The sequence below is a fragment of the Hibiscus syriacus genome, unplaced genomic scaffold (assembly GCF_006381635.1).
Source record: "Hibiscus syriacus cultivar Baekdansim isolate YM2019G1 unplaced genomic scaffold, ASM638163v2 tig00110637_pilon, whole genome shotgun sequence".
Classification (NCBI taxonomy): domain Eukaryota; kingdom Viridiplantae; phylum Streptophyta; class Magnoliopsida; order Malvales; family Malvaceae; genus Hibiscus; species Hibiscus syriacus.
This window is the reverse complement of record NW_024062808.1, coordinates 4,542,374-4,569,321: the sequence shown is the minus strand read 5'-3', so window position 1 is coordinate 4,569,321 and position 26,948 is coordinate 4,542,374. Positions and strand designations below refer to the sequence as shown.

At 31.9% G+C, this 26,948-nt stretch overlaps 2 protein-coding genes and 1 long non-coding RNA gene across 3 annotated transcripts; 1 reads left to right on the top strand and 2 right to left on the bottom strand.

Moving 5' to 3' along the window:
- Positions 1–3,979: 3,979 nt before the first annotated feature.
- LOC120136816 lies at positions 3,980–9,163 on the bottom strand. Its single transcript, XR_005517381.1, has 2 exons — positions 9,115–9,163; positions 3,980–4,113 (listed from the first exon to the last, which is right to left on the bottom strand). It is a non-coding gene; the product is annotated as an uncharacterized LOC120136816 (long non-coding RNA).
- Positions 9,164–9,709: 546 nt separating this feature from the next.
- LOC120136815 (transcription factor MYB12-like) lies at positions 9,710–17,528 on the top strand. Its single transcript, XM_039152773.1, has 3 exons — positions 9,710–9,986; positions 10,285–10,414; positions 16,589–17,528. The coding sequence occupies exons 1-3, from the start codon at positions 9,854–9,856 to the stop codon at positions 17,226–17,228; spliced, it is 903 nt and encodes a 300-aa protein (XP_039008704.1). The 5' UTR covers positions 9,710–9,853; the 3' UTR covers positions 17,229–17,528.
- Positions 17,529–25,308: 7,780 nt separating this feature from the next.
- On the bottom strand, positions 25,309–25,878 carry LOC120136924. The gene has a single exon (XM_039152855.1). It carries the CDS (start codon positions 25,876–25,878, stop codon positions 25,309–25,311), a length of 570 nt encoding a protein of 189 aa, XP_039008786.1.
- Positions 25,879–26,948: the final 1,070 nt, after the last annotated feature.

Genomic DNA, 26,948 nt, shown 5'->3' with positions numbered 1-26,948 from the left:
CCATCGAGAAATGTCTTGCCTTCAAACGTCGAGTCCAAAGTCTTTTGGATCATGGAACCTTACAATTTATGGTAAATGATCGACCTAGTTTGGTAACCGAAGATCCTGCTAGATTAATACCAAAAGTCTTCAAAGGTAAGAGTATCAGTAGGGGGCCCCAGAGAGAAGAAGATTTGCCGAGGTTCGAGGCTCAAATACGTCATTTAAAGATTGGAAATGATAAATTGAGCACAAAAATGGAAACCATGCAGGAAGATTTCCAGAAGGTCAGTCAAGCCTTTCAAAATGCTGGCATAGGAAACACCCCAGAAGAGTGGATAACAGGGGTACCAAACTAAAAAAGAACTGTAATATATATGAAGGTCGAGCCAAGAAGTTTTATCATAATTCACGAGTTGCAGAAGAAAGACTCAATACAACTATCATGGAATCCAGAAAATATCAAGTCGACAATCAAAGGTTGAATAGTGCTATGACCAACATGGAAGCATCATATCAGATTCACCAGCTTGAGATCGATACTGAATTAAAAGCCACTATGGCCAAGAACAAAACATTGAAGAAATGTGTAGATGATTATGGAGATCTTGTATGAGAACTTCTTGAACATAAAGATTCTCTCACAAGAAAAAATGAACAATATTGTTTACAACTTCGAGAGTTAATGCAAAAGATGAAGGAAAAATATAATATCATGAAGGAAGCCGCTGCTCAAGCAAACAATGTGGCTCATAAGCTGGTGGACTTAGCTGGTTTCACGAGAGAATTAAAGCAGATTGAGAACTCCACACCTGAGCATAAGTGGAAGTTAGTTTGACTTTTAAGGGAAATAGAGAAGTTAGGAGTAAAAGCTGTCCCTTACATGTAAAAGTTTTGCTTGATGTACTGAAACTTTTGTGTTCAATGAAATCTATTCTAAGATGATCACTCTTGAGTAACACCTTTTCATACATGCATTTACATTTTGTATTCTTACTTTTTACATCTTTGCATTACACAGTTTGCATTCTTATTTTTGCATTTATGTATTTTCGCATTTACATTACATTTTTAGTATTGATATATACATTAATTATAAAAACATGTTAATAATCTATGAAAAGTTTTGTAACAGTAAAACCAAGATCATTCATTCATATTATTGTACCATCATCATGAAAACAATGGAGCAATCTTATGAGGGACTACAAGATCAGTGGCCAGAATAATTGACAGGGTTACCTCAGGATATAAGGAAATAAGCATCAGATTCAGTACCAGATGGATCAAATCAAATTATTCAGGGGATGACATCTGATAAAGAAGAGATAATAAATGATAAAGAGCAACCATATTGTCAGATTGAAGAGTCGAGAATGATAACGTACCCTGGGACATCCCACTCGAACCCAATGAATAGCCTCATTAATTATTCACAATATGAGGAAAGATTCAAGAAGATGGATGAATCAATCAGAAATATGAAAAGTGTTAATGTCTCCCACAAAGAATTAGAAGCAAGAGAGCTCAGCTTGGTTCCAGACTTGATTATTCCCCATGAATTCAAAATGCCAGATTTTAAGAAATACAACGGCACCAGTTGTCCCCTAATCCACCTGAAAATGTTTTGCAGAAAAATGGAAGGATATTTAAGTTCTGATGATCTGTTAATTCACTCCTTCCATGATAGCCTCAGTGGAATAGCAATAGTATGGTATAATCAGTTGACCCAAGAACAGATCAAGAGATGGGTTGATTTAGCTGATGCATTTTTGGAACAATATCGGTATTTTAAAGGCTTAACTCTAACACGTATGGATCTTCGAAGAGTAAAGAAGAAAACCAATGAAAGATTTCAAGAATATGCCTTAAGATGGAGAGGAGTGGCAGCACAAGTTCAAACTCCCATGTTAGAAGAAGAGATATCACGTATGTTTCGTGATTCCCTTCCAGCGCCTTTCTTCGAGTTAATGCAGGCAAACCCGAAGAAGGAATTCAAGAATCTTGTGACAAGTGGAGATTTAATTGAGAATGTAATCAGTGAAGAAAACTCAAAAGTCACATCCAAGAGCCCGATTGATCAGAGAGATAAAGTTGGTAATGTGAATGAGTATCGCAACCAGAGTCCCCGCAACTGCAAAAGAAAAAGAGTAAATAGTTGTTCAGATCGACCAAAGAAAGTCATGCGATCAAGAAATACTTTGGAGGTGTTTCAAACCTCTATTTCAGACTTGTATCTTTATTTGGTTAAAAGTCAATACATCACACCAAGACCAACTAAAGTGGCACCAAACCCTTTTGCTCATAGCTATGATCAAGATAGTGTTTGTAATTTCCATTTGGGGGTAAAGGGGCATTCTACAAGCAATTATAGGCCACTGTTAAAAGAAATTGAGATGCTTGTTGACAAAGGGGTTTTGACACAAGAAATAATCAAGAAATGGGGGGCAAATGAGGAAAAGAATCCTGGTCCAAATACACACTTAATCTTATAGGAATAATGAGGCATGATAAATAAACAAGTGGAAGTGTTATCTACCACTGTAGTACTTTCTATTTTCAGCATCTTGTTTGAACTTGTTTTGTTTTTGTTCCTTTCTCCACCTTTTGTGCAATAAATAAATGTGTGTTGCTTTTATGGTTATGAGCAAGGAATCAAGTTATAACCTTGAGATTATTGAGTATCAAGTAGATTAAATATTCTTTTAATTTTTCAAGAATTATAGATCTTTGGCAAGTGGTAAAATTATATCTTCCATATCCCATCCAACGCCAATTACTCGACCCGTACCAAAACCAAATTCCGACACTACAATTATCTGAGACTGAAGAAATGTATCTACTTGTTTTTGAGACACTCACTCTAGATGTTTATCTTCTCAGGTAGAATTGATTGATGACACTACATTCCACCATAAGCCACACATTTGTCCTTCCAAATACAAAACCATCATAAACAAAAAAAAACCTCAAAAGAACCAAACTTTCAATTATCCGTGAATCTTACACTGCTAACGTGTACTTCACATTACTGACGTGGCCATGCACAATGCTGGCGACGTGGCTGATGATGTGGCAAATAGGCTAAATTGATTTTTTTGGTTGAGTTCAAAAATCAAATTGTTTTTCTTCTAAATTTTTATGGACTTATTTGATTTTTAGTATAAAATAAAAATATTCTAATTTAAAATATAAACTTATTCCAAAATCTAAATATAAAAATAAAAATAAATTATTAAAAATTAAAAATATATTATTATATTTTACCTCGAATTTAACTTGGTTTTTATTTATATAAACATGAACTTGTTTATTATATAAACTATATCTGAAGTAGTTTACAATATTTTTAGGCAAAAGGGTGAAGTTCTTGTACTTTAAAAGAAAACCAATGTGGTTCTCGTATTTTTTTATGCTCAATGTGGCCCTCAAATTTAGAAAATATACATAATATGGCTCTTTAACCAATGGATTCTGTCGTTGATCATTACACTGCTAACGTGGTACTTTACATTACTGACGTGGCCATGCACAATGCTGGCGACGTGGCTGATGATGTGGCAAATAGGCTAAATTGATTTTTTTGGTTGAGTTCAAAAATCAAATTGTTTTTCTTCTAAATTTTTATGGACTTATTTGATTTTTAGTATAAAATAAAAATATTCTAATTTAAAATATAAACTTATTCCAAAATCTAAATATAAAATTAAAAATAAATTATTAAAAATTAAAAATATATTATTATATTTTACCTCGAATTTAACTTGGTTTTTATTTATATAAACATGAACTTGTTTATCTTATACAAATTTTATTTTATACATTTACCTCTAATTATCTTAAACTCTAAATGTCTTTCTAATTAAGCTTCACTAAATTTTTATAAAATTAAGATAAATAAATATCATAAAGTTTTATAAAAATAAAATTAAAAAGTTATAAAATTAAAAATTATGTATAAATTATCATAAAAATATAATTAAAAAATATTTGAAAAATGCACGAACCAACTCATCTCAGTGGTTAAAGGAATTGTTGTTGTTCCTAGAGATCACGGGTTCGAGCACCAACAGCTGCAGCAGGGTGATTAAACATTTATTGTCAAATGGTTGAGGGTATTTAGAACATATACTACTTTGTAATCGCCTTAGCTTAATAAGGTAAAAATATATTTGAAAAATAGTTATACAATTAAAAAGAACATTTTAGTGAATATAGCATGAAAGAGGAAAATAAAAATTCATTAAATAAGAAATTCACGTGTTTGAGATTTTTTTTTTTCTAATATTTTTTTTTTAATTTTTCAAGGAATAGAAAATCTCTATCTATAAAGTAAAATAAAATAAAATATACATTAAAATTGATATGAATGAACATAACAATATAATTATATTGTTAAATAAAATACAATTCATATTAGAATTTGTCTCTAAATTGAATGACTTATTTAACATTAACACTTTCAATCACTCCAGTTAATATGTATAATTTTTCTTGTAATTTAATTTTTATTTTTAATATTTAACTTCTTTTTATATTTGTATAGTGTAAATTAAAATTTTAAAATAATTTAAAACATATATTACTTTGTAATCACCTTAGCTTAATAAGGTCAAAATATATTTGAAAAATAGTTATACAATTAAAAAGAACATTTTAGTGAATATAACATGAAAGAGAAAAATAAAATTCATTAAATAAGAAATTCACGTGTTTGAGATTTTTTTATTATCAATAATATTTTTTATTTTAATTTTTTCAAGGAATAGAAAATCTCTATCTATAAAGTAAAATAAAATAAAATTTACATTAAAATTTATATGAATGAACATAACAGTATAATTATATTGTTGAATAAAATACAATTCATATTAGAATTTGTCTCTAAATTGAATGACTCATTTAACATTAACATTTTCAATCACTCTAGTTAATTTATATAATTTTTCTTGTAATTTAATTTTATTTTTAATATTTAACTTTTTTTATATTTGTATAGTGTAAATTAAAATTTTAAAATAATTTCTGAAAAATCAAATAATCCCTTGATTTTTAAAAAAATCAATTTTATCCTCGAATTCGACTAAAAAATCAATTTAGTTCATCTATCATATCATTAGTCACATCACCAGCTACTTGAATTATCACATTAATACCGTTAAGTGTCATGTCAATATCGTAATTTTTAATGACGGAAGTTATTGGTCAAAGGACCACGTTGATTCTATTTTCTAAGTTTAAAGGACATATTAAACATAAAAAATACGATGATCACATTAATTCTTTTAAAAAATACGAGGATCTCATATACCTTTTGCCTATTTTTTAAAACTGTTACCAAATCGTTCTAAAAAAATGAATAGCCAACTACTTCCTTTATTTTCAATTTTACAAAAATTACCAACTTTCTTCTTTTTGGGGTATACCAATTAATTATGTTTCTTGACAAATGACAAATGGCTCCTCTCCTGACGAAAACAGCAGTCATTTGCTGGAGCTTGTTAATGTACCCTCTTGATTTGAAGAAAATCGAACCTTACTTCAAGGCTTACAAGTAATAACTTAATTTGTGGTGTTAAAAGAAGTTGTTCTCTGAATAATATTACGCAAATAATCTCAATTGGTACACGTGTAAAAATTGATCCGACTTAAAATTTTGATTGAAATTAACTTGAGTTTGAACTATTTCTAACTTGAGCTGATGATGATTTAAAATCGATTCAAATTCGAATTGGTATGGACCTAAACTCAAGTTAGACCTGGTTATTTTAGTATGAATTCGACCTAAACTCGACCTGAAAACGACATGATTTCGAATTGAACCTAATAATATCATAGCTGAACCTAATCTGCATCCAACCTGATATGAATTCGAACTTGAGATTAACATGGTAAATAACAGAAAAAACCCCAACTTTAAATGATTCGAGAACCGATTTTAACCTATTCTTGACCCAACCTGTTAATTGACTCGACCTATAAATTGTATTGAACCGATTTGATATTGACTCAACTTGACATTTACTTGACTTGCAAGTTTTAAGTGATGAAGTCTATAATTTGCAAGAAAAGAATGAGGTAGTTGATATTTAAGAGATTATGGATTTATGATATTATAATATGATAAAATATTTTTTACCATTTAAGGCACATGATTAAATATGATCATTGGATTAATAAGTTTATTTTTTATATTTATAAATTGTAATATATAAATATATTTAAAAAAATATATTAAAAAATAATTTGTGATCAAGAAATATATTTAAAAAAAAGTTCACCAAGACAAGTTATTAATTATGATAATTAGAATAATAAGTTTAATTATGATTGTTAGATTAATAAGTTTTTGTGTGTGGATCATTAGATTAATAAATATTTAAATCAAAGATTAATTTGTACAATTGAACTAAAACTAAACTTCATGTGTACAATTACATCAAAATAAAAATTTTATGTGTATAAGTATAGTTACATTAAATCAAAGTTTATATTTCATATATTATATTATACATTAACATTTAATCAAAGTTTATGATTAAATTTAAGCTTTTAACCGAGATTGACCCTTATTTATTTCTATTTTTTAAAAGGGCAAACTACTCCAATGGTCATTAATGTTTGGGTAAGTTTTTGTTTTCACCACTGATGTTTCAAAAGTTACAAATCGGTCACTAACGTTATCGTTTGTTACATACTAGTCACTCGCCATTAACAGGCATGACGGAAAACACATGTGGACTGTTAATAGCCATTAACATGCTTACATGGATGGTATAATTACACAAATAGTCTATGTTATTTATATATTCTTTCAATTTGATCCTAGTTTTAATAAATGAAGGGGTTGTTTGTTTGGCTCTAAATGGAACCATTCAGCGCTGAATGTTGAACCGTTCAGCATTCAGGGCGTTTGTTTCGTATTTCTGAATGATTCAGTGCTGACTGATTCAGCAAAACAGTGCTGAATGATTCATCACATAAGTACATTCTGAATGATTTAGAGCCATTATCAAGCAGCATGTCACATTCAGAGCTAATTCATACAGAGCCTCTAAATTATTCAACATTTGAATCATTCAGCGCTTAATCATTCTGAAATAAACAAACAACCCCTAAAATAAATTTACCTACAAATCAGGAGGTGACATGCGTCATTGGTTACACACTTGTCATGACACCTGTCATTGGGTGACATATATCACCCTCTGATTGGTAGAAATAAATATATTAAATTAAAAATAAATTAAAATAAATTTAGTCTTCCAATCAAATGATAACATGTGTCGTGACAGGTGTGTAACCAATTACACATGGCACTTTCTGATTCGTAGGTAAATTTATTTTAATTTATTAAAACTATAATCAAATTGAAAGAATATATAAATAACATGGACTATTTGTGTAATTATACCGTCCAGGTAAGCCTGTTAACGGCTGTTAATAGTCCACGTGTGTTTTCCGTCATGCCTGTTAATGGCGAGTGACTATTTTGTAACAAACGATAACGTTAGTGGTTGATTTGTGATTTTTGAAACATCAATGGTGAAAACAAAAATTTATCCAGACATTAGTGACCATTAGAGTAGTTTACCTGGAGAAATTTCATTTTAACAACGGAGCTGAAGTCAAAAGGGCCAGGCAAAGGACTTGCCCTCCATTTATGAAACATTTATAGTTTTAGTCCTTTCTTAATATTAAATTTTTATTTAAGTCTTTTAATACTTTAGTCAAATGAAATTTTACTTTTGACTGTTACTAAAAGTAATTATTTAATTTAATTCAATGTAAAATAATTTTATAATTTATACCCCGTCCCTGTTATGCTTGCTTGTCAATTAACTCTTATCAATAGTACTTTTACGAAAATATATAGCAATGCAAGTTCTTGGACTTGTAAATTTGGAATTTTAGGAATTTACCTACCTAACTTTACTACAAAAGAATTTATAGAGTGGTTTCAATAGCTAAAAGAAATATTATTTTTTAAGTTTTAAGTTTGAAAAATTACATCTATAAAGTATACATATATTGTCGTTGATTAAAAAAATTATAAACATATATTATTTTATAATAATTTCAAATTATTGAAAAAACATTACTACATTAAAGATATTTTATTGTACTTTAGATATTTTCTAATTTGTTTATAAGTGCATATATCGTAAAAGTCAACACAGTTTTTTTAGAACAAATTCCAAATTTGTATTATATAACAATATATATGTGATCAAAAGACACATTATAACACTAACTCACCACTCACTCGATATAGGGAACAGATATTCATATGACCCAAAAATATCATTTATTTATTTGGGTGAGTAAAATTCAATTTGATTTAAAAAATAGTTAGAATTAACTTAATTTTTAATTTTATAAATTTAAATCGAATCGAAAGAATTTTGAATTTGAGTTGAGCCATTCAACTTTAAATGATATATGTGTATTACATATAAAAAATATAAAAAAGAATACATATGTTTTGTACATGGTTATATATAATTATTTAAATTAGAATAAATAGTACCATAATATTATAAAATATTTACATCAAATTTAAACAAAAAAATTTAAACAAAAAAATTGAACGCCAGTGTTGGCACAAGTGGTTAAGATTTAGGAATTTGAGCTTGTAATATCAATTTTGAATCGTACAACCATCACTCTTAGTGGACAATCTGTAAATTCTTATGTAAATCTAAATTGGTCTTAGGTATACCCTGGAGAGTTACCATTGACCTAAACTCTTTTTTACAAAAAAAAATCGAACAACTCGACTCCTATTTTATAAACTCGACTAAAAAAATTATAATAAAGTTTAAGTTATAAAATAGGAATTGTCAACTCAAATAACTCAAAAATTTTCACTTTACTCGACTCAATCGAACACTGACCCCTACCGCTTACCATTTTATTATAAACCTTTTTTTTAATTCCTATTTATTATAAATTTATCTAATATCATGAGTCGATATTCTATTTAAAATAATACAAATTTACGAACCAACTTACCTTCGTGGTTAAAAGAATCGTTATTGTTCTTAAAGGTTATGGGTTCGAGTACTAGCGACTGCAGTAAGGTGATTGAACATTCATTGTCAAATTGTTAAGAGTATTTAGAACATATATTACCTTGTAATCATCTTAGCTTACTAAAAAAAAATTATATACAAATTTAAATTCTTTTATGATAAATTAATATAGTATTATAATTAGTTAAAATAATAAAATAATAAATCAATGATTACATATATATTTTTTCGATTAAACATTTAAATACAATGTAGATATATTTAAATATAAATCTCAATTATTTGAAATAAATTCTCATCCCTTTAATATTTTCTATACTTAAACTTAAGATCTCAAAAGAAAATAACAATTCTTTTATCATCAAAATCGTTTTATTCGTGAATAATTACTTATACTAAATAATCTAATTGAGTGATAATAAAACTATTAAAGTCTTAATCTGACTTATCGCATACGTAGAGAGAGGAATGAGATTGGTAGTAGGGAATTAAGCCTCAACGTGGGAGACGCACACCCTTGATGATCCCTATGGACGGCAGCAATGCCACGACGACACTCTATGGCTCTAGTCTCAACCCAAACGTGGCACCATGTGTCACCACAAACACAAACCCCCAATCACTTGCGCCACCACACCCTTGTTTTCCTCTATATGTATTTCCGACTTTCACTTTTTACAAACCGATCATACAAATAGCAACACTTCATTACCAAAAAAAAAAAAAAAACAAGTTCTAATATTGTCGGTTTTTGAACAAGTCAACCTGCTCGTGTAGTTACTTTCGGTCGCTTCTCATTTTAGCCAGCGACCGACTAAGTTTTATTACTCTTCCCGGACATGGGGAGAGCGCCTTGCTGTGAAAAGGTAGGGTTGAAGAGAGGGAGGTGGACGGCGGAAGAGGATGAGCTACTGACCAAGTATATTCAAGCTAATGGTGAAGGCTCTTGGAGATCATTGCCCAAGAATGCAGGTACTCTAATATATACCCGAGGTCAGGGATCGATGAAAAGGGTTGCTGGGAGCAGTTGTCCTTCATACAAAAAAATTATTTTATCATTTAGATTTTAGATTTTTTTTCTTTATAATTTTTATTGATGATTTGTTTTTTATTCGTAAGATTTTATAAATTCGTTCTTTCTTAAAATTGATGATTTGTTTTGTTAACGTGAAATCTTTTGACCGTCCCTATATAAAGCTTGATTTTCTCTTTATTAATGCGTTTTCATCATTCATGTAGTTCTCACCCTTATTATTTTGGCATTTTGAAGGGTTACTGAGGTGTGGGAAGAGTTGCAGACTACGGTGGATTAACTACTTGAGAGCTGACTTAAAAAGGGGAAACTTTACTTCCCAAGAGGAAGAACTCATCCTTCATTTGCATGCTTCTTTGGGAAAAAGGTTAGTCTGCCTCATTTATTTTTTTTAATCTTTTAAATTCGTTTTACCTTTGTATTTATATTCAGTATAATGATAAAACCACTTGTTTATATAAATTATCAGTTTAATCTTTATTTTCTTAGTATTTTAGTTCTCACTATTTTAATTGTTGGTTAAAATATTTTCTTCTAGTGGAAAATCATTAAAGAAAATTATTAGTTAAATAACTATCAATATATTAACGATCAACCTATATTATTAATTATATAATTTTATATGTGTTTAATTATTGTCGTGTCAAATGTTTTGTCAGTATTCTTTTTGGATAAATCGAATTTTATTATCCAATGAGCTGAAATCTGCTACAAAAACAATCAACCAATCTGTAACAAAAAGAACTATAAACAACATACTTACAAAAAATAAAAATTGGTTAGACTATACTCCAATCATTACAAAGATAATAATTAGTACTATCAATTCTATTAATATTTCTACCCTTAAGTTGGATCCCTACAGCTTCTTTAATAGACTTTAGCAAGTCTTCGATAGTTCTATATCGGACTTGAAAAATTCTGTGATTCATTTTCTTCCACAATATGTAGATAAATGCAGTCCATGAGATCTTAAAGATTATGGTGAGTAGTGACTTCCCTTTCCATGTTGAAGTAGCCCGAGCAACCATATCATCCCAAGTTAAGAATGCATTCTTCAACCCGTTGAGTGTCAGTATGGAATTCCAAAGTCGAATATCAAGAGGACATTGAGAGAAAATATGGTTTCTTGTCTCATACTAGATGTTGCAGTTAACACAAGTCTCTTCAGAGTTGATTCCCATTTTGAGTAACCTATTTCTTGTAGGAAGTTTATTCAGCAAAGTCATCCAAGTAATCAAACTGAATTTTGGAATGTACATGGGGAACCAAATTAGTTTGCGCCAGGAAACTTTCTCCCCTTTGTTTCGAATTGTATCCCAGATGTCCCTTAGCTTTAACGAACCAGAAGAAGAAATGATTGAGTAAGTTGTAGCACGCATTTTAAAAATTCTGCTTACAGTCCAGCTCATGTTAGAACCTGCAACATAATTTCAAAAGTCCTCAAGAACATAGTTTCTTAACCAAGCAACCCAAAGAGATCCAACACTCACAAGAATTTTCCTAATGAGATCAATAATACACGTTTTGCTCCAAGTTTTAGTGTTCTTCAGACCGAGGCCTCTTTCAGCTTTTGAAAAGAAAATGAATTCCCAACTGACTCAAGCACCTGCAGCTACCTTATCTCCACCTTTCCAGAAAAATCTGGAACAGAGCTGGTCCACCTTTAATAAAATCGATTGGGTAGTATAAACTGTCTGCACCAGTAATTTGAGACACTAAACAGGACAGATCGAATGAGTTCAAGTCTGCCAGCATAGTTCAGATTCCTAGTAGACCAATGATGAAGATTTTGTTTAATTTTATCAATTAGAACTTGACAATCCTTATCAGAAAGTTTACGAGTAACAAGAAGGATACCTAAGTATCTCACAGGTAAACTCCCTTTTTTGAATCCAGTGATATGTTGAAAAAACTCCATAGTTCTTTAAGAACTACCAGCAACAAAAAACTCTCATTTAGATGAACTAAGATGAAGCCTATAAAATTCATAAAACTGATCAATAACACTTAAGACACCCATAATAGATTCAACATTACCCTTACATAATATCATTAGATCATTAGCAAAAGAAAGATGTGTAAAGGCCAATCTTCTTGCATTTTGGGTGGTAACCAAACACTTATTTTTCAGTAGCCAAGTTAAGCATTTTAAAGAAAACATGCATAACAAGAACAAACAAAGAAGGTGAAAGAAGGTCACCCTGCCTTAATCCTCTTGCTCCCTTAAAACAGCCAATAAGAGAACCATTGAAAGAGATGGAATGCCTTGCTTGAGTAAAACATGTCTCAATCCAAGCTATGAATTTTGTAGGAAGAAGAAGGGCTTTGATAATAGAAGAGATTAAACTCCAATGAAGGGAATCAAAAGCCTTATGAAGGTTAATTTTCATGGAGCATCTAGGGGAAATTGATTTCCTACCATAGCCTTTAACCATTTCTTGAGCAAGAAAGGTATTATCAATAATGCTCCTACCCTTGATAAAAGCTATCAGATTTAAAGATATAATGTCTGGAAGAAATTCTGACAGTATTTTAACTAAAATTTTAGTAATGGTTTTGTAAATTACAGAACAACAAGAGATGGGACGAAAATCTTTTACAACTCTAAGATTGGGAACTTTAGGAACAAGAGCAATGACAGTGGAGTTAAAAGCTGGATTCATGTAAGAATTTTGGAAGAAATACTTGACAACAGCAATAACATCATCTCCCACAATAGACCAGACTTTCTTGAAGAAACAGAGAGTGAAGCCATTTGGTCCAGGAGCTTTTTCATTTCTTTGGATGAAAATGGTTTCCTGGATTTCTTTGGCAGTAATATCCTTAACAAGGCTAGATGAAGTTTTTGATGATAGAGAAAAATTCAGCAACTCTTTGAGAATATTAGGATCAATGATCTTGACTCAGCTATCTACAGATCCTAGTAGATTAAAGAAAAATCTGGTTATTTCCTTAGCCATTGCATCAAAAGATTCCAGTATGTTGCCATTATCATCAATAAGGACACAAATGTTATCTATCTTATTCTTAAAAGCAAGAATAGAGTAGAAGAATTTTGAGTTCCTATCACCATTTTAAATCCATTGAACTTTGGCCTTTTGTTTAAGGAACAAAGTTTCACCTTTTTTAAGAGTCCTCAAATCATTTTGAAGGATAAGCTCCTTTTCAATTCCTTCATCTTCTTTTAAGGTAATGAGTTGTTGAGATTCCAACTCTCTTCTTTTAAGTTTCACTCGGTCAGGAAGATTACTAAAGTTGTCTTTGTTAAACTTCTTGAGGCTAGTTTTGAGTCTTTTAAGCTTAGTAAAAAGGACATGCATTGGGTTGCCTTGCGCATTAAGAAGCCAAGAGTTCCTAACCACATTTATGAAGCAAGGGTGTGCAGACAAGAAATTAAAAAATTTGAATGGTTTTGGTCTGTTTGCTGGAGACTCTTTGGAAATGGAGACAATAGCTATGCAATGATCATATATACCAGGAGTAGTGAATTCAACAAAAGAAAGAGGAAAAGAAGTAGCCCAGTTAGGATTAATGAGAACCCTATCAAGCTTCATTGCAAGAAAAAGATCTTTCTGATTGTTACTCCATGTAAATGTTGGACCAAAAAAAGGATGATCAAGCAGCTCAAGCTCTTGAGTAATGTCTTGAAAGTCTTTCATATCAGGAGTAAAATAATAATCAAGAATTTCATGATTAGAACTTTCGTGGGAGTGCAAAAAGATATTAAAATCTCCTCCTAACATCCAAAGGTAGTGATTGACTAAAGAACTCACATCTTTTAACTGTTGCCATAACATTCTCCTAGTAATTCCATTATTGCTACCATAAGTAGCCGAGATGAAAAGAGTGGAACCATTATAGAAACCCTTAACAATTATAATTTGATCAAAAGTATAAATAACAGAGAAGTCAAGTCCTTTCCTCCAAAGTAACTAGATTATTCCATTAATAGCAAAATCATAGTTAGTATTGACATTCCAATTCGAGAATTTTGATTTGAATATAATATCGGATTTATCAACTTTAACTCTAATCTCCAATAAGCATAAAACATCAACATTGTTCTGAGTAGCTCTATAGATCACTTTGTCTTGTTTGTAAGGACTGTTAAGTCCTCTAATATTCCTGAAACTTGAGATCATTGGGATGGAGAAGTTCCCAATTGACCTCCAACATTAAGACTTTTAGATCTATTTAAATGATCATTCTTTTTTATTTAATTTCATTCACCAAACTTGCTACTCCCAAAGAAGCAGATCTAACTTTCCTTTGCTGGTTTTCTAAGTTAGGAGGGTTGTCATCAACAAAGTTAAGGACATCAAATCTATTCTTTGAACCAGCAATAGGGACTTTAGAACTATCCTTACTAGGTCTACCTCTACCCTTTTAATAATAAATGGTTGATTTGATACAACCTCTGAAGTATCATGAACTTTAACAACATCCGGGTCATTAGGAGAAATAGAAGTAGTATCAACGATAGTAAGTTCAGTCTGGGCTTCAAAGTTATGATAAACTTTTTCCCTTTTAATGACAACAAATTGAGAAGAATCAATCCCTAATGCTTTTGAATTTGATGAGAAGAATTAACAGCAACACTGACATTAAGAGGATTGTTAACACTGATTAAAGGGTCTGTGCTAACTAAATCCTGTAAAGCTTCAATTCCTTCAACAATAGGGGCTAAAGATTTAGAGACATAAATTTCCTTTCTTTTCTATACTTGGGAAACCGTAGAAGTAGATTTTGATTTCTGAACACACCTTTTTTCACTGTGACCAAATACATTACATTTCCTACACGATTGGGGAAGCCATGGAACCTCAACTAAGATCGAGGTAGTAAGACCATCTTTTAGCACAACATCAACATAATTAGGAATTGTATCATTCGCCCCAATTTCAATACAAACTTTTGCATACTCAAGCTTAGATTTAGACGCAGTTACAATATCCATAGATATGGGAACACCTATGGCACTGTCAACGTAGCTAAGACCATTTCTAGAAAATAATTCCAATGGGACATTGAACAAATGAATCCAAACAGGAAATTTAGACAGATTAAAACTTAGGCTTTTGAGATTTGGCTCCCATTTTCTTAAGATAGGGGGCTTATTATGAACATGCCATGAGCCATTTTCAAGCACCCAATTCCTAGCAGATTCAGAGGAGAAAGAGAATATAAACAGGTTATTTTCAGCTGAATTGACCTGCAATCGAGAACCCATCAAAGCTTTACTCCATAAGTTGTTTACTATCCTTTGAATTGATGCAAAACTAGGAGAAACGCCAAGAAATTGTCCCACAAGAGATAGTTTCCATTCGTAAATTCCAGCTTCTAAGATCTCGGGGGAAGGAGGACAGTCAGGGTTCCTTCGCGAGACTTTGTTGGAAAGTACTCTAGGTCGTGACCTTCTGAGCAGCCAAATAACTTTCTCGAGTCCATCAGTTGAAGGAATAATCACAAGGAAAGGTAGGCTTTGAAACAGAGAGAAGAATAAATAGACAATCGGAATCGAACCACCGGAGATTTTTTTTTGATAAAAAATAAAATATTTAAAACTAGAATAATCCAAAATAAAAAATGGTCAAAATGATATTACAAACGTTAATAGTTATTTTTTTATTATCCCATTATGATTATCATTCTCGTGTGTTCAAATCTGAATTTCATTTTAGAGTGTAACGTACCTTAAAATAAATCACATTTCTCCCCTTTCTGGACTGAAATGAATCATATTTCTCTTCTACTTTATGTGGTGGAAAAATGCTTTGCCCTAAAATTATAAGCTCGAGCAGCAGAGATTGCACGAATAATGAATTTTTATTTCAAATTAATAAGTCTTTAGAATATATATTATTTTATAATAATTTAGATTAATAAAAATACATTAAATAAAAATTTAAATTTTTTATTTCTATAATAAGTAACAAAATTATTTCACATCGCTCAATAAATCACATCACATTTTAAAATATTTAATGAAGTAGGTCTTATAAATTTAATTTTTCATAAAATTGTTATAAAATATTATTATTTTTTATTTACATAACATGCAATAACTCATCATAAGAATTTTTGAAGCGATTTTAGTGGTTTTATTATCCCTCGATAATGTAGTAATCAACACGGATACGTAATTTAAGTCTAAATCTTTTATAAAAAAAAGCATGTGATAATATAAATATACTTTTTAAAAAGCTATTATAAAAAATACAATTAAATTCGTTTTCTTACATCCAAGAAATGTTCCGTTCTTTAGCCTTAACTACAATAACAAAGACGTATAACTATCGCTGAACAAATTAATTAAGGTCCATGGCTTGTCAGTTCATTTGTAATTTGATTATTTTGCATCAATCTGTCTTTTGTCTGGGAAATTTAAAACTCTTTTGTCTCTCTCTCACGTTTGATGTACCGGGAAATGAGTGGAAACTGCCGTTTTTAAAAAATAAAATAAAATAAATAAATATTTTAATTTTTAAAAAATATTTTTATCGAATATTTACTTTTTTTCATCGTGTTTGCCCTGCAGGTGGTCTTTAATCGCCAGTACCTTACCCGGAAGAACAGACAACGAGATAAAGAACTACTGGAACTCGCATTTGAGTAGAAAAATCCACAGCTTTCGAAGGCCATTTAGCAACACAATCCCTGTCGTCATGGAAGTTAACAAGGCCGTCATTGCCAATCGTAAAGGAGGAAGAAACGGTATACCCTCAATCAAGAAACCTATAGAAAACCCTCTTGTCAATGAAAAGGTACCGTTTCCATCCACTCCAGTATTAGGAAAAGAAACCCTGCCCATTAATGCCGTGGAAGTCAAGGAAGGAACCAGCATGGAGAATTCAATGGGGTGCCCTAGTGGTGGGATTTTAGCACCACTTGAGAGCATTGAAAGCAATGGGATGCCTTGGTTTGATGATATAACGAACAGTGAATTGCTACAGCCACATGGGGATTTGGATTTTAGTGAAATGGCAGCTAATAATAACGAGGAAATAGTAAGTTGGAATTGTAGTGGAGGACGAGGAGATAGTGGGGATGATTGGGAGTGGGAAAGTGTTGTTAATGGGAACGAGCCTTGGGACGAGGAGTTCATGTGCTCTTGGCTATGGGAATCCAATGACCACATTGTCAATGGAGAAACACATAAATTGAACCATGACTTTTGACACTCATACTTGGCTTTTCTCCTAATACTCTCATCATATACTCTCTCCTAAATCTATCGCTTAAAGAGAGTATTATTTTTCATCCAAGCGACTTTAAAAATAATAGTGTTAACTTTCCTAGGAGTTTCAGTACATGTGTAGGATTATGGATTCTGTTGGATTTTTTTGTCCATTTGCTGTCAATATTTATGTAGCTAGACAGTAGACAGTGTGAACGGGTTTGTTGTTTTTCATTTTTCCTGTCAATATTTATGTAGCTAGACATTTATTTTGACAGAGTAATAATAAAGCAAGTTTAAGGATTCGTGCCTTGCAGACATAGAAGAAAGCCACGGCGCTTCATGGGATTCTATCTAAGCTTTCGTCACAATGGAAAAGCGTGGATTGTAATCTACGCTTTCGCAGGCTTTTCTGACACGTTAAATTGGTGCGGATCATAAAAGCACGCTTGCGATTATTCCCTTTTAATTATTGTCTGTTATATTATTAAATACCCTTAAATCCAAATTTCAAATCACACCAAAATTACAATCACATTTTTACTTCTATAAATTCCCTCTATTAAGTAGATTTTGTTATAGTTTTTAAAAGGTAAAATTATTTTTTATATTATATTATATTTATTTTATATTTAATTTATTTAACCAAATTTTATTATATTATTTTTTTGCAGTTATAAAATGGAAGGCGAGATTATATCTCGATACATTCTGCCGATATGGTAACAATATTAAATTGGATTATTTAAATTTTTTTAATTTTTTTAATTTTTAGTATTATTTTATATTTTAATTAGTATACTATTTATTTAATTAGGAGAATGGTCGTATATAAGAAAAAAATATTTATTATTGCATATATAAGACTTTTAATCTCTCAAACTCTCAAAATGATGCGTATTTCAGCTATTATTTACTATGATAGAGAAATCCGGGAAGATGAAACTGACGTTATTTTCGTATCAAGTTATTCTGTCACCTTATCCTTCAAGAGAAACATCACTTTTGAGGAGCTGGTCACTAAAATTTTAAAGAAAGTTCATGTTGAAAGTATTAGAAGACTACCCTCACTTCAGTACAGATTTTCAACTACACTGTTTTCGTTAATTTATACATCATTCGAACTCTCCAACAATGATGATGTTGCTATAATGGTTGATGCTCATAATCAAAATTCAGACACTGTTACATAAATGTATGTCACATTTGTTGAAGTGTCTATGGATCGTGGTATGCCATTATGCTCCCACTATAGGTTGGTTCAACTAGCCGATCAGGTTGATAGTCCAACTCAAGTAATGTGTAATGATTTTAACTCGTTAATTAGAAATCCACAACTTGGTACCATCCCATTAATTTCAATGGTGAGACATTCATCAACAACTTGTTACGATCTATACTGAGGTGGCTCCACGAACAATCTGTTTCATAGCATTGCTTCCAATTCAAGGGGAAGACATTTATCTGCTAATTTCTTTGACTTTAATATGGAGATGCCCTCGACACATCAATTTGTTCAATACACATTTGACACGATGCTTTCAAGTTCGTGAGGAGACATTCAACTGTGAGCTGTTTCGATCTCAATATAGAGATGCATGGGACACAACACTCAGTTAAAAACCCGTATGACACGATGCCTTCAAGTTCAATGGGATGGAATTCAACTATCATTTTGACCTAAATATCATCATCACAGATGAATCCTCATCTCCACCAGAATAACCTCTTCATGAGCCATGTGCAGATGATGCTTAGACTGGACTATTTGTTAAACCAGAATCACCGCAGTTCAACATGAACTCTAATGATGATGATGTAAATGAAGTTCCCATGAATAAGGTATACATTGAACTTCCAACACACATGTATAAATCTGACTATGATGTAATGTATGGGCCAAAATTTACGGATATGCCTAATGTTGGTGACTAAAGATTTAACTAATCGGTCATTGATAGTGAGTTATATATCGTACTAGAGTTTCCATCCAAAGAAGAAGTGATAATTGCAATTAAGAATTACACATTCATAATTTTGTTCACTCTAGAGTCGATCGATCCACCACTAAAAAGTATGTCTGTCACTGTGTCCAACGTGATAACAGATGTACTTAGATGGTTCATGTATCGAAGAGGAATAGGAAAAACAACATATAAGAGCTAACAATATACAACGATCCTCATACATGTTATGCTAGAGGGATCAATCAGGACCATCCCAACTTGGACTCTGACATTATCTGTCAAGCCATTATGCCCATGGTCAAAGAAAGCTCCCTTATAACTATTGCGGTGCTAATTTTAGCTATATAGTCTCAATATGGGTACATCATCTTTTACAGAAAAATATAGAAGGTAAAGTAGAATACCATTAAAAAAACTTCAGGGCGTATGGGATTCATCTTACAACAAACTACCAAGTTGGTTTAGGGTAGTGTGCATACTGAATCCTAGGACAATAGTTGACTTTAAAACTTGTCATGCATACAAAAATGATCAAGTGTTTCGCGATCGATGCCAATTCTATAGGCTTTTTTAGACTTACCCACAATGCATTAATGTTGTGAAATACTGCAAGCTTGTGGTCCAAATTGATGGGACATTCTTGTATGGAAAATAAAAGCAAGTTTTACTATTGGTAGTTGTCCAAGATGGTAATCACAACATTCTTGCAGTTGCTTTTGCCATTGTTAAAGGTGAAGATACATATTCTTAGCCTTTTTTTTCCTTAGAAACTTACAATTACATGTTGTCATGAGGGGAAAACATGCATCATTTCAGACCGTGTGATCAAAGAAGCAATGGACTCTTTAGGTCCAATGTGACAATCACCTAATGTCCAACATCGGTATTGTATCTGTCATATTGTTGCGAACTATCATGCAAAATTTAAGAATAATGATGAACGTCAATTACTTATGTGCATGGGTGTCACAATGCCTAATTTCATTTCTCAATCATTTTCATTTTTTATGGGAACTTAAAAGTAAGTAATACATTTGACGTGCAGCATACGAACTATTATCTCAAATGTTTGAGTCCATGCTTCAAGATGTGCGAGGAAAAAACGAGCAAGGATACAATTACATTAGCCTTATCAACAAAAAAAATATGGACTAATGGATATGATGGTGGATATGATAAGGACATATGACAACAAACTTGGCTGAGGCTAATCAATTCGACCTTAAAGGGGGCACTCTATTTACCAGTAACATCTTTGGTTAAAATGACGTATTTTTATTTAGGAGCGCTTTTTGCCAAGATCATGGGACAAGCTCAAACTTTGATGCAAAACGACCATGTTTATAACCCAAGATTAGTTGCAGATCTACAAAAAAATATTGTTGCATCAAATGAAATGTCTATAACAAGCTTCTCCGATTCAAGTTAATCTACAAGACATGTGGTGTAATTGTGGGTTTTTTCAAGCTCTGAAGTATCCATGCTCCAATGTCATAGTATCTTGCTATTATACCCGTCAAAACTATAACCGTTTTTTGGATCTTGTATACCGACTTACAACCGTATTTAAGGTATATGAATTTGAGTCCCCCCGATAGGTAATAAAAAAGACCCAGATGAGGTTAAGAATTGGCTTCCGATTGTACCAGATCTGTCCTTATTGAGGGAAGAAGGTCGCCCAAAATCCACTCGAATTCATTGTGATATGGATATTCGACAGACGTCCAAAAAAACAAAAGATGTGGGCATTATAGAAACCTAGGCCACAATAGGAAAAATGTCCATCTCTTTTATCATCACGTAACTATTGAGCATCAAAATGTAATTATAGTTTATGAAATCTCAATTTTTGTTATTTCCTCTCTCTTTTTACTTTCAATTAATGTCATTTGAGCATCAACAAGTAATGGGATACTCAAGTGAAAATTAAATAAAAACATTACAAACTAAATGGTAAAAATAATTAAATAGAAACATTAAATACAAACGTTACAATTCAAACAATTAAATAATAACAACATTAAGAAACAAAATAAATAAGAAGTCCATAATCCAATACATTTGCTGATAAACAAAGAAAATTAGATAAAAACATTACAAACTAAACAAGTCTATCATGTCTGCATCTTGAATGTGTTCTACAAGGCGATGTTTTTTTCGATGAGGGTTTCTTCGTATAACTTGCTCTTCCTCCTCACTCTCATCGTCATTATCAGCAGTAGTAGCAGCTACATTTTGTTGATGAGGGACAGATGACGATGTAGCACCTCCATAGAATATGGACTCTGGAAATGTATGACTAATCATCCCACCGCTCATAGAAAACTGTGAAAACTGAATAAAAACGTCAACAATGATGACTACGATCCATACTAATTCAGAGGTATTTGTGTCTGTGGTGAATCACCACCCGCCAAATAAGCAGCATATGAAGCCGACGTTGGATTTATAAGCATGTCAGTATAATATCCGCCAGGTGTCATAATACCCTACAGTGGTGGCATATGAACATATTATGGTGGCGTATGAATTGATTGCGGTGGCATCTGAAATGGCTACGGTGTCATCTGAAACAGTTGTGGTGCCATCTGAAATGGCTACGGTACCATCTGCAACGACTGCGGTGCCATCAGAACAAGAGGTGTACCTATGTATAGTGACGGATGGGAATGTAAACTAGTGTAGACGGTGGTTGTTTTGATGGTTCTTGTGCTGCAATTGAGGATGAGCCGGAAGCACCTACTTTTCATCCACGAGTCGGGGGGAAAGTGAAGCTGTAACGGTTGACTTTTTCTCGACATCAATGAATGTTCTCGCCTTGTGTTTCCTCAGAAAATAGGAATGACTTTCCGTTTGTGTTGAACCACTCATAATAGTCATCCACAACCAAATAATGGTCCACATAAATGGGCTCCCTAAGGGGAATGCATCCACTTCGATCCTCTTAGATCATTATCCACCCGCTATGCTTCAACAGCCAGTTGACATCCTTTTTGCCCCATCTATCGACGTTATGTATATTGTCGAGATTATTAGGTGCTTTAGGAATATGTTGTACGAAACTAAATTGGTGGAGCATGCGATCAATTGGATACCACTCGACAATATCATAACATATCAGAGGGACCGCCGACATCCATACATCTAATGAGCCACTCAAGTGAATTGTTTCACACGTAAGTACGAGTAAGCGAACAAAGTAGGGAATTTATCAGTATCATCTCTGAGGAATCAAATCTGCCTCCAGAATTAGTAAGGACATCACACTTTGTTTTTTCTTAGATAATAGCACGTATATTAAAGAATTTTAGCTACTCTGGTATGGTAGTTATAAAAGATTTTGTAATATAAAAGTTAATGGTATTTTAAGTATGAAATTCTAAATATAGTTAGTAGTAAAAATGAATAATATATTAGCAAATCATGTTTTACAAGTTAATAAGTTGATTTTTTAAATTACACAATTTTTAGACAATATTGTGTATCATATGAAATAGTATAGAATTGTCTAATTGTTGTCTGAAATTGGTTTTAATTTGAAAGTCAAAATATATATATTTATGATTTTACACAATTAATAGATTTAGAGTAAATAAATGATATTTGAAAACTTTAAAGAAACATTTTTTTGGATTTGTAAAACAAATATTTTATATGATTGACGTGACATCTTAACTCGTGTATTGGGTTAAGGGTGTTTCAATTTCCTATGAAATATATTTGGTTTCATTTATAGTATTTTTATTTATTATTTGAGACCATTATTTATGTATTGGGACATTAAATATTTTTTGAACTATTTACGCATACATATTTTTAGATATTTATTATATTTGTTTCAGATTTTCAAACTTTTGATATTAATAAAATTTTGAAGGTTGAATTGAGAAATGTATTAATAATTTAAATGGTAATTTTTACGTCATTATATTTTAAATATGTTTCTCTTAAGGGACAAGTTTTCATGTGGATTCTTTAGTTCTGACTTATTTCCTCTAAGTCGGGTAAAGGGGTTATATTTAATATGCTTGAAACAGTGTGTCATTTCACAACGCTAAATAGAAGGCATCAAACATTTAAGCCTTTGAGTCGTTCGAGAGATAATAAATGATATTTCCTAAAAAAAACATCCCATTAAAACACCGATAACGCTTCAACAATTAGGTCTTAGGCATGGTTTTCAGAACCGGATCGGTTAGCGAACTGGCTATATTATCGGTTTATTGGTTCAATCGGTAGAATCGGTCTGATCGGTCGGAAGAACCGGACGACGTCATAACTATTTAAAAAATTAAATAAAAATACCAAAAATATTTAATAAAAATTTTTTTGTATATCACAAGTCATAACATATATGAGTTAAGAACCATAAAATCAAGTGAAACAAATGATTCAAATTAACTATAACATAATATTTAAGGTAAAACATATTAAATAATAAATATAATTATATAACTATAATCAAAAAAATAAATTTGGGGCTAAAAAAATCATAACAAAATGATATTGTTTGGTTTAATTTTTTTTTAAAAAACAATCCCACATGGCTAAGAAACATAGAAGATCATCCCAAAAGTCTAAAGAGTAAAAATATGAGAACAAAACAATCCCACATGGCTAAGAAACATAGAAGAGCATCCCAACTAACTTCTATAAATAATAGAGGTAATTTGACATTCAAAATCATGGAGCCTTTTGGTGAGCATTGAGTGAATTATTCTTTCACTTCAATCAAGCTCGAATTTTAGTCTTCAATTGAGCTTCTAAATTTTTTTTTGAGTTCAAGTCTTTTTGAGTTCAAGTTTCAATATTATATTTCGAGTTCGATTTGAACTTGATAATTTTTAACTCGTGAGTTTGAGTCGAGTTGTGCTTACTTTTAAAGTTTTCAAGTTCGAGTCGAGCTCAGCAATACTCGAGTTCGACTTGGCTCGTTTAACAAACGACGTCGTTTGGTTTAATTTAAAAAAAAAAACAAAATTGATGGTTTTTTTCGGTTTTCAGTCGGTCTGGTTAGAGTAGTTTCGGCCGGTTCAATAGTAACGGTTTAACCGGTGTAGATTGAATCGGACTAGGCAGCGGTTCCCGGTTGAACCGGTCGGTTTGGTCCGGTTTTCAAAACACTGGTCTTAGGTCAAGTTACTTTATGACATCTTTTCAATAATGGGAAAAATATTATACCTTCGCCGAAATACATCTATGTATTATCCCATGTCTAAGGACCTCCGAAGAATACTGAAGATTCCTTAGTCTCCGACTCTCTAGGAACTTCGAAAGATATAAAAAGAATTTCTCTAGAGAAAGGGCCTCGAATATCAAACATTCCTTGTGAAATCGCGGTAACTTGACATGGCTTCTAATAGATTCATGTGATCTACTAAATCCAAATCTATCGTCAGTTGACCATGTTTACTTAGTCTACTAGCCTTAGGGTAGACACAATGACCTTATGCTGACACAAGTCCAAGAGTCACTATAAAATTTCTTGAGCAAGATTGAGAAAAAATGATGTAACCTAGATGGAACCATCTTGTCTTCACTCCTATTTTCTACCTCCTTATGGAGATATAATAGTTTGACCGACTACAACACACCGCTTAACTTAGAAAAGGTGAACCATCTATAACGGCCGTAATCCATTTATTCACATCAACCAACTAAATTTAAAGCATTGGTTTGTGTATAATTTATGTTTTTTGATTTTGATTACCCTTGTCATTAAGCAATCTTTACGTTGGAAGTTAGATTCATGCGGGAAGTCGAAGCAACGCAAAGCTGAATTGCTAAACAAATTTGTTATTAATATCTTTTGAGAAAAGAAAATGATGAGGAAAAGACTGCATTTATTTGTACATGTGTGGGAAGGTCGTGTGGCATCCTTATGAAACACATACGAAAACTTATGAACCCTCAATTATTTTGCAATCAAAGTGAAAAAACTTTAATTCTTATTGCTAAAACTATACACAATCGAATAGTAGTTGCTTACACACACTAAAACTGCAGCATCCGATTCCGATCATCTCCTACTGAAGGTTTGTTGGAAAACCAGCAAATTCAGAAAAATAGTGTAGGTACTGTTGACTATGAAAAACGATGAAGTTGACAAAGATTCTAACTTTTGGAGCCTCTTTCAGCATATTCCAAATAAGAAATCTGTCTCTGCAACCTCATTTGCTCATAAAACTTAGCTATGAATTTCTCAGCCTTTGAATCAATCCCTTCATCCTCGAATTCATATGAATATGGATACCAACTATTTTCTTTCTCATCACTCCCTTCGTATCCACACTCTTCCACTTCTTCTTCTTCGACGTAGGACTCCGATCCCAGCAAGTTACTCTCTCTTCCATTATTATAATCGTATTCGTCGATGCCGAAATCGTAATCGAAATCGACTTCCTCGGTCCTGATGCAAGGGAGAAGGAACCTCATGGAGGCGAGACGGTGATGGTGGACCTTGAAGTGAAAAATGGGCGTCTCGTCGAACGATAGCTGGCGGCTGTTAATCATTTGGTGATCATTACGAGTCGACGTATGTGCAAGACTCTTGATGAACTTAGGGAGCAATCGGAGTTCCATCATCAGCCGTCTCTTGAAAACGCCGCCTTTTCTTGCCCATAACAATGCCAGACGCAGCAGATTCCATGCTCTTTGAGCTACATCACTTTTCTTCTTCGTCATTTTTTCGTAGTTTTGCTGTATATTTTTGTTGAATTTTTGAGGTGCTGGGGAAGAGAAGGTTGGTATTTATAGCATATAATGAATAATATCGTACAAGGCGCCGTATCATGTAAATTTCGTTCGAGCGTTTGGTACGCGGAAAGACAATAGAGGAGAAAACAAGTTTTAGTTTTTCACTTAATTTCACTAGAAACCCTCAAGTGGTGGATTAAATTAAAAATTAGTCATTGAACTTCACCATGTTTCTACTGAATTCTTAAGTTAAAGTATTGTTTCAATTAGGGTTTGTCATTCGTAATCTTAAATGCTAGTTTGGATTTACTATGATTCATTTTATATAAACATGTGTGAATTAGTATGAACTAAGCGAAATTAATCAGGGACTGATGTAAAATTTTATGTTATAGGAGCGAACTTCTAAAATTTTAAAAAAGAATTTTAAAATTCTAAAATTAAAATATTTTAAATAAAAAAATACATAGAAAAAATTTAAAATATATAAATTTTCAGGGGTTGATTGCCCCTTCCGACCCGCTTGATCCATCTATGACCTCCATGATTAAGAGATTGTTGTTATCCCTTGAGACATGGGTTCAAACACTTCCTATACAAATGTATGAGCATTCATAGTCAAATGATTAAAAACCTTTGAATAAATACTATCTTTTATTCACCCTATACTGATAAAAAAATTTGTGAATTAATAAATTCTTTTAAACACGTCATATACAAACTAACATTAAACATAGCAACTATTTGTGAATTTGTTAAAAGATTTGATAGGAATGATACTCTAGTTTTAGTTTGTGGATTCAATTGATATATTTTTGAAGTTTTAAATTAAATTTTAATTTGATGTATAGTTTGAGGATTTTTTCAGTATTAAGCCTTTTGTGTATATATTCAGTTCTAGTTTGGTAAGAAGTTCAAATAATGGGCGGCGGAAACTCTTGGGAAACACGGTTTAGCGCGACATAAATAAACCATGCTGTCCCCGGTTTTATTCGTTTTCCAGATCTACCCCTTTCTACTTTCCTTTATTACTGTTTTATGAGCAGCCGGATTTAAAA

Excerpts from the sequence above, each read along its gene's own strand:
- LOC120136924 (XM_039152855.1), bottom strand. The coding sequence starts at position 25,878 with ATGACGAAGAAGAAAAGTGATGTAGCTCAAAGAGCATGGAATCTGCTG.
- LOC120136815 (XM_039152773.1), top strand. The coding sequence starts at position 9,854 with ATGGGGAGAGCGCCTTGCTGTGAAAAGGTAGGGTTGAAGAGAGGGAGG. Across the intron at positions 9,987-10,284 it reads ATCATTGCCCAAGAATGCAG|GGTTACTGAGGTGTGGGAAG; the intron begins GTACTCTAATAT and ends GGCATTTTGAAG. Across the intron at positions 10,415-16,588 it reads CATGCTTCTTTGGGAAAAAG|GTGGTCTTTAATCGCCAGTA; the intron begins GTTAGTCTGCCT and ends TTTGCCCTGCAG.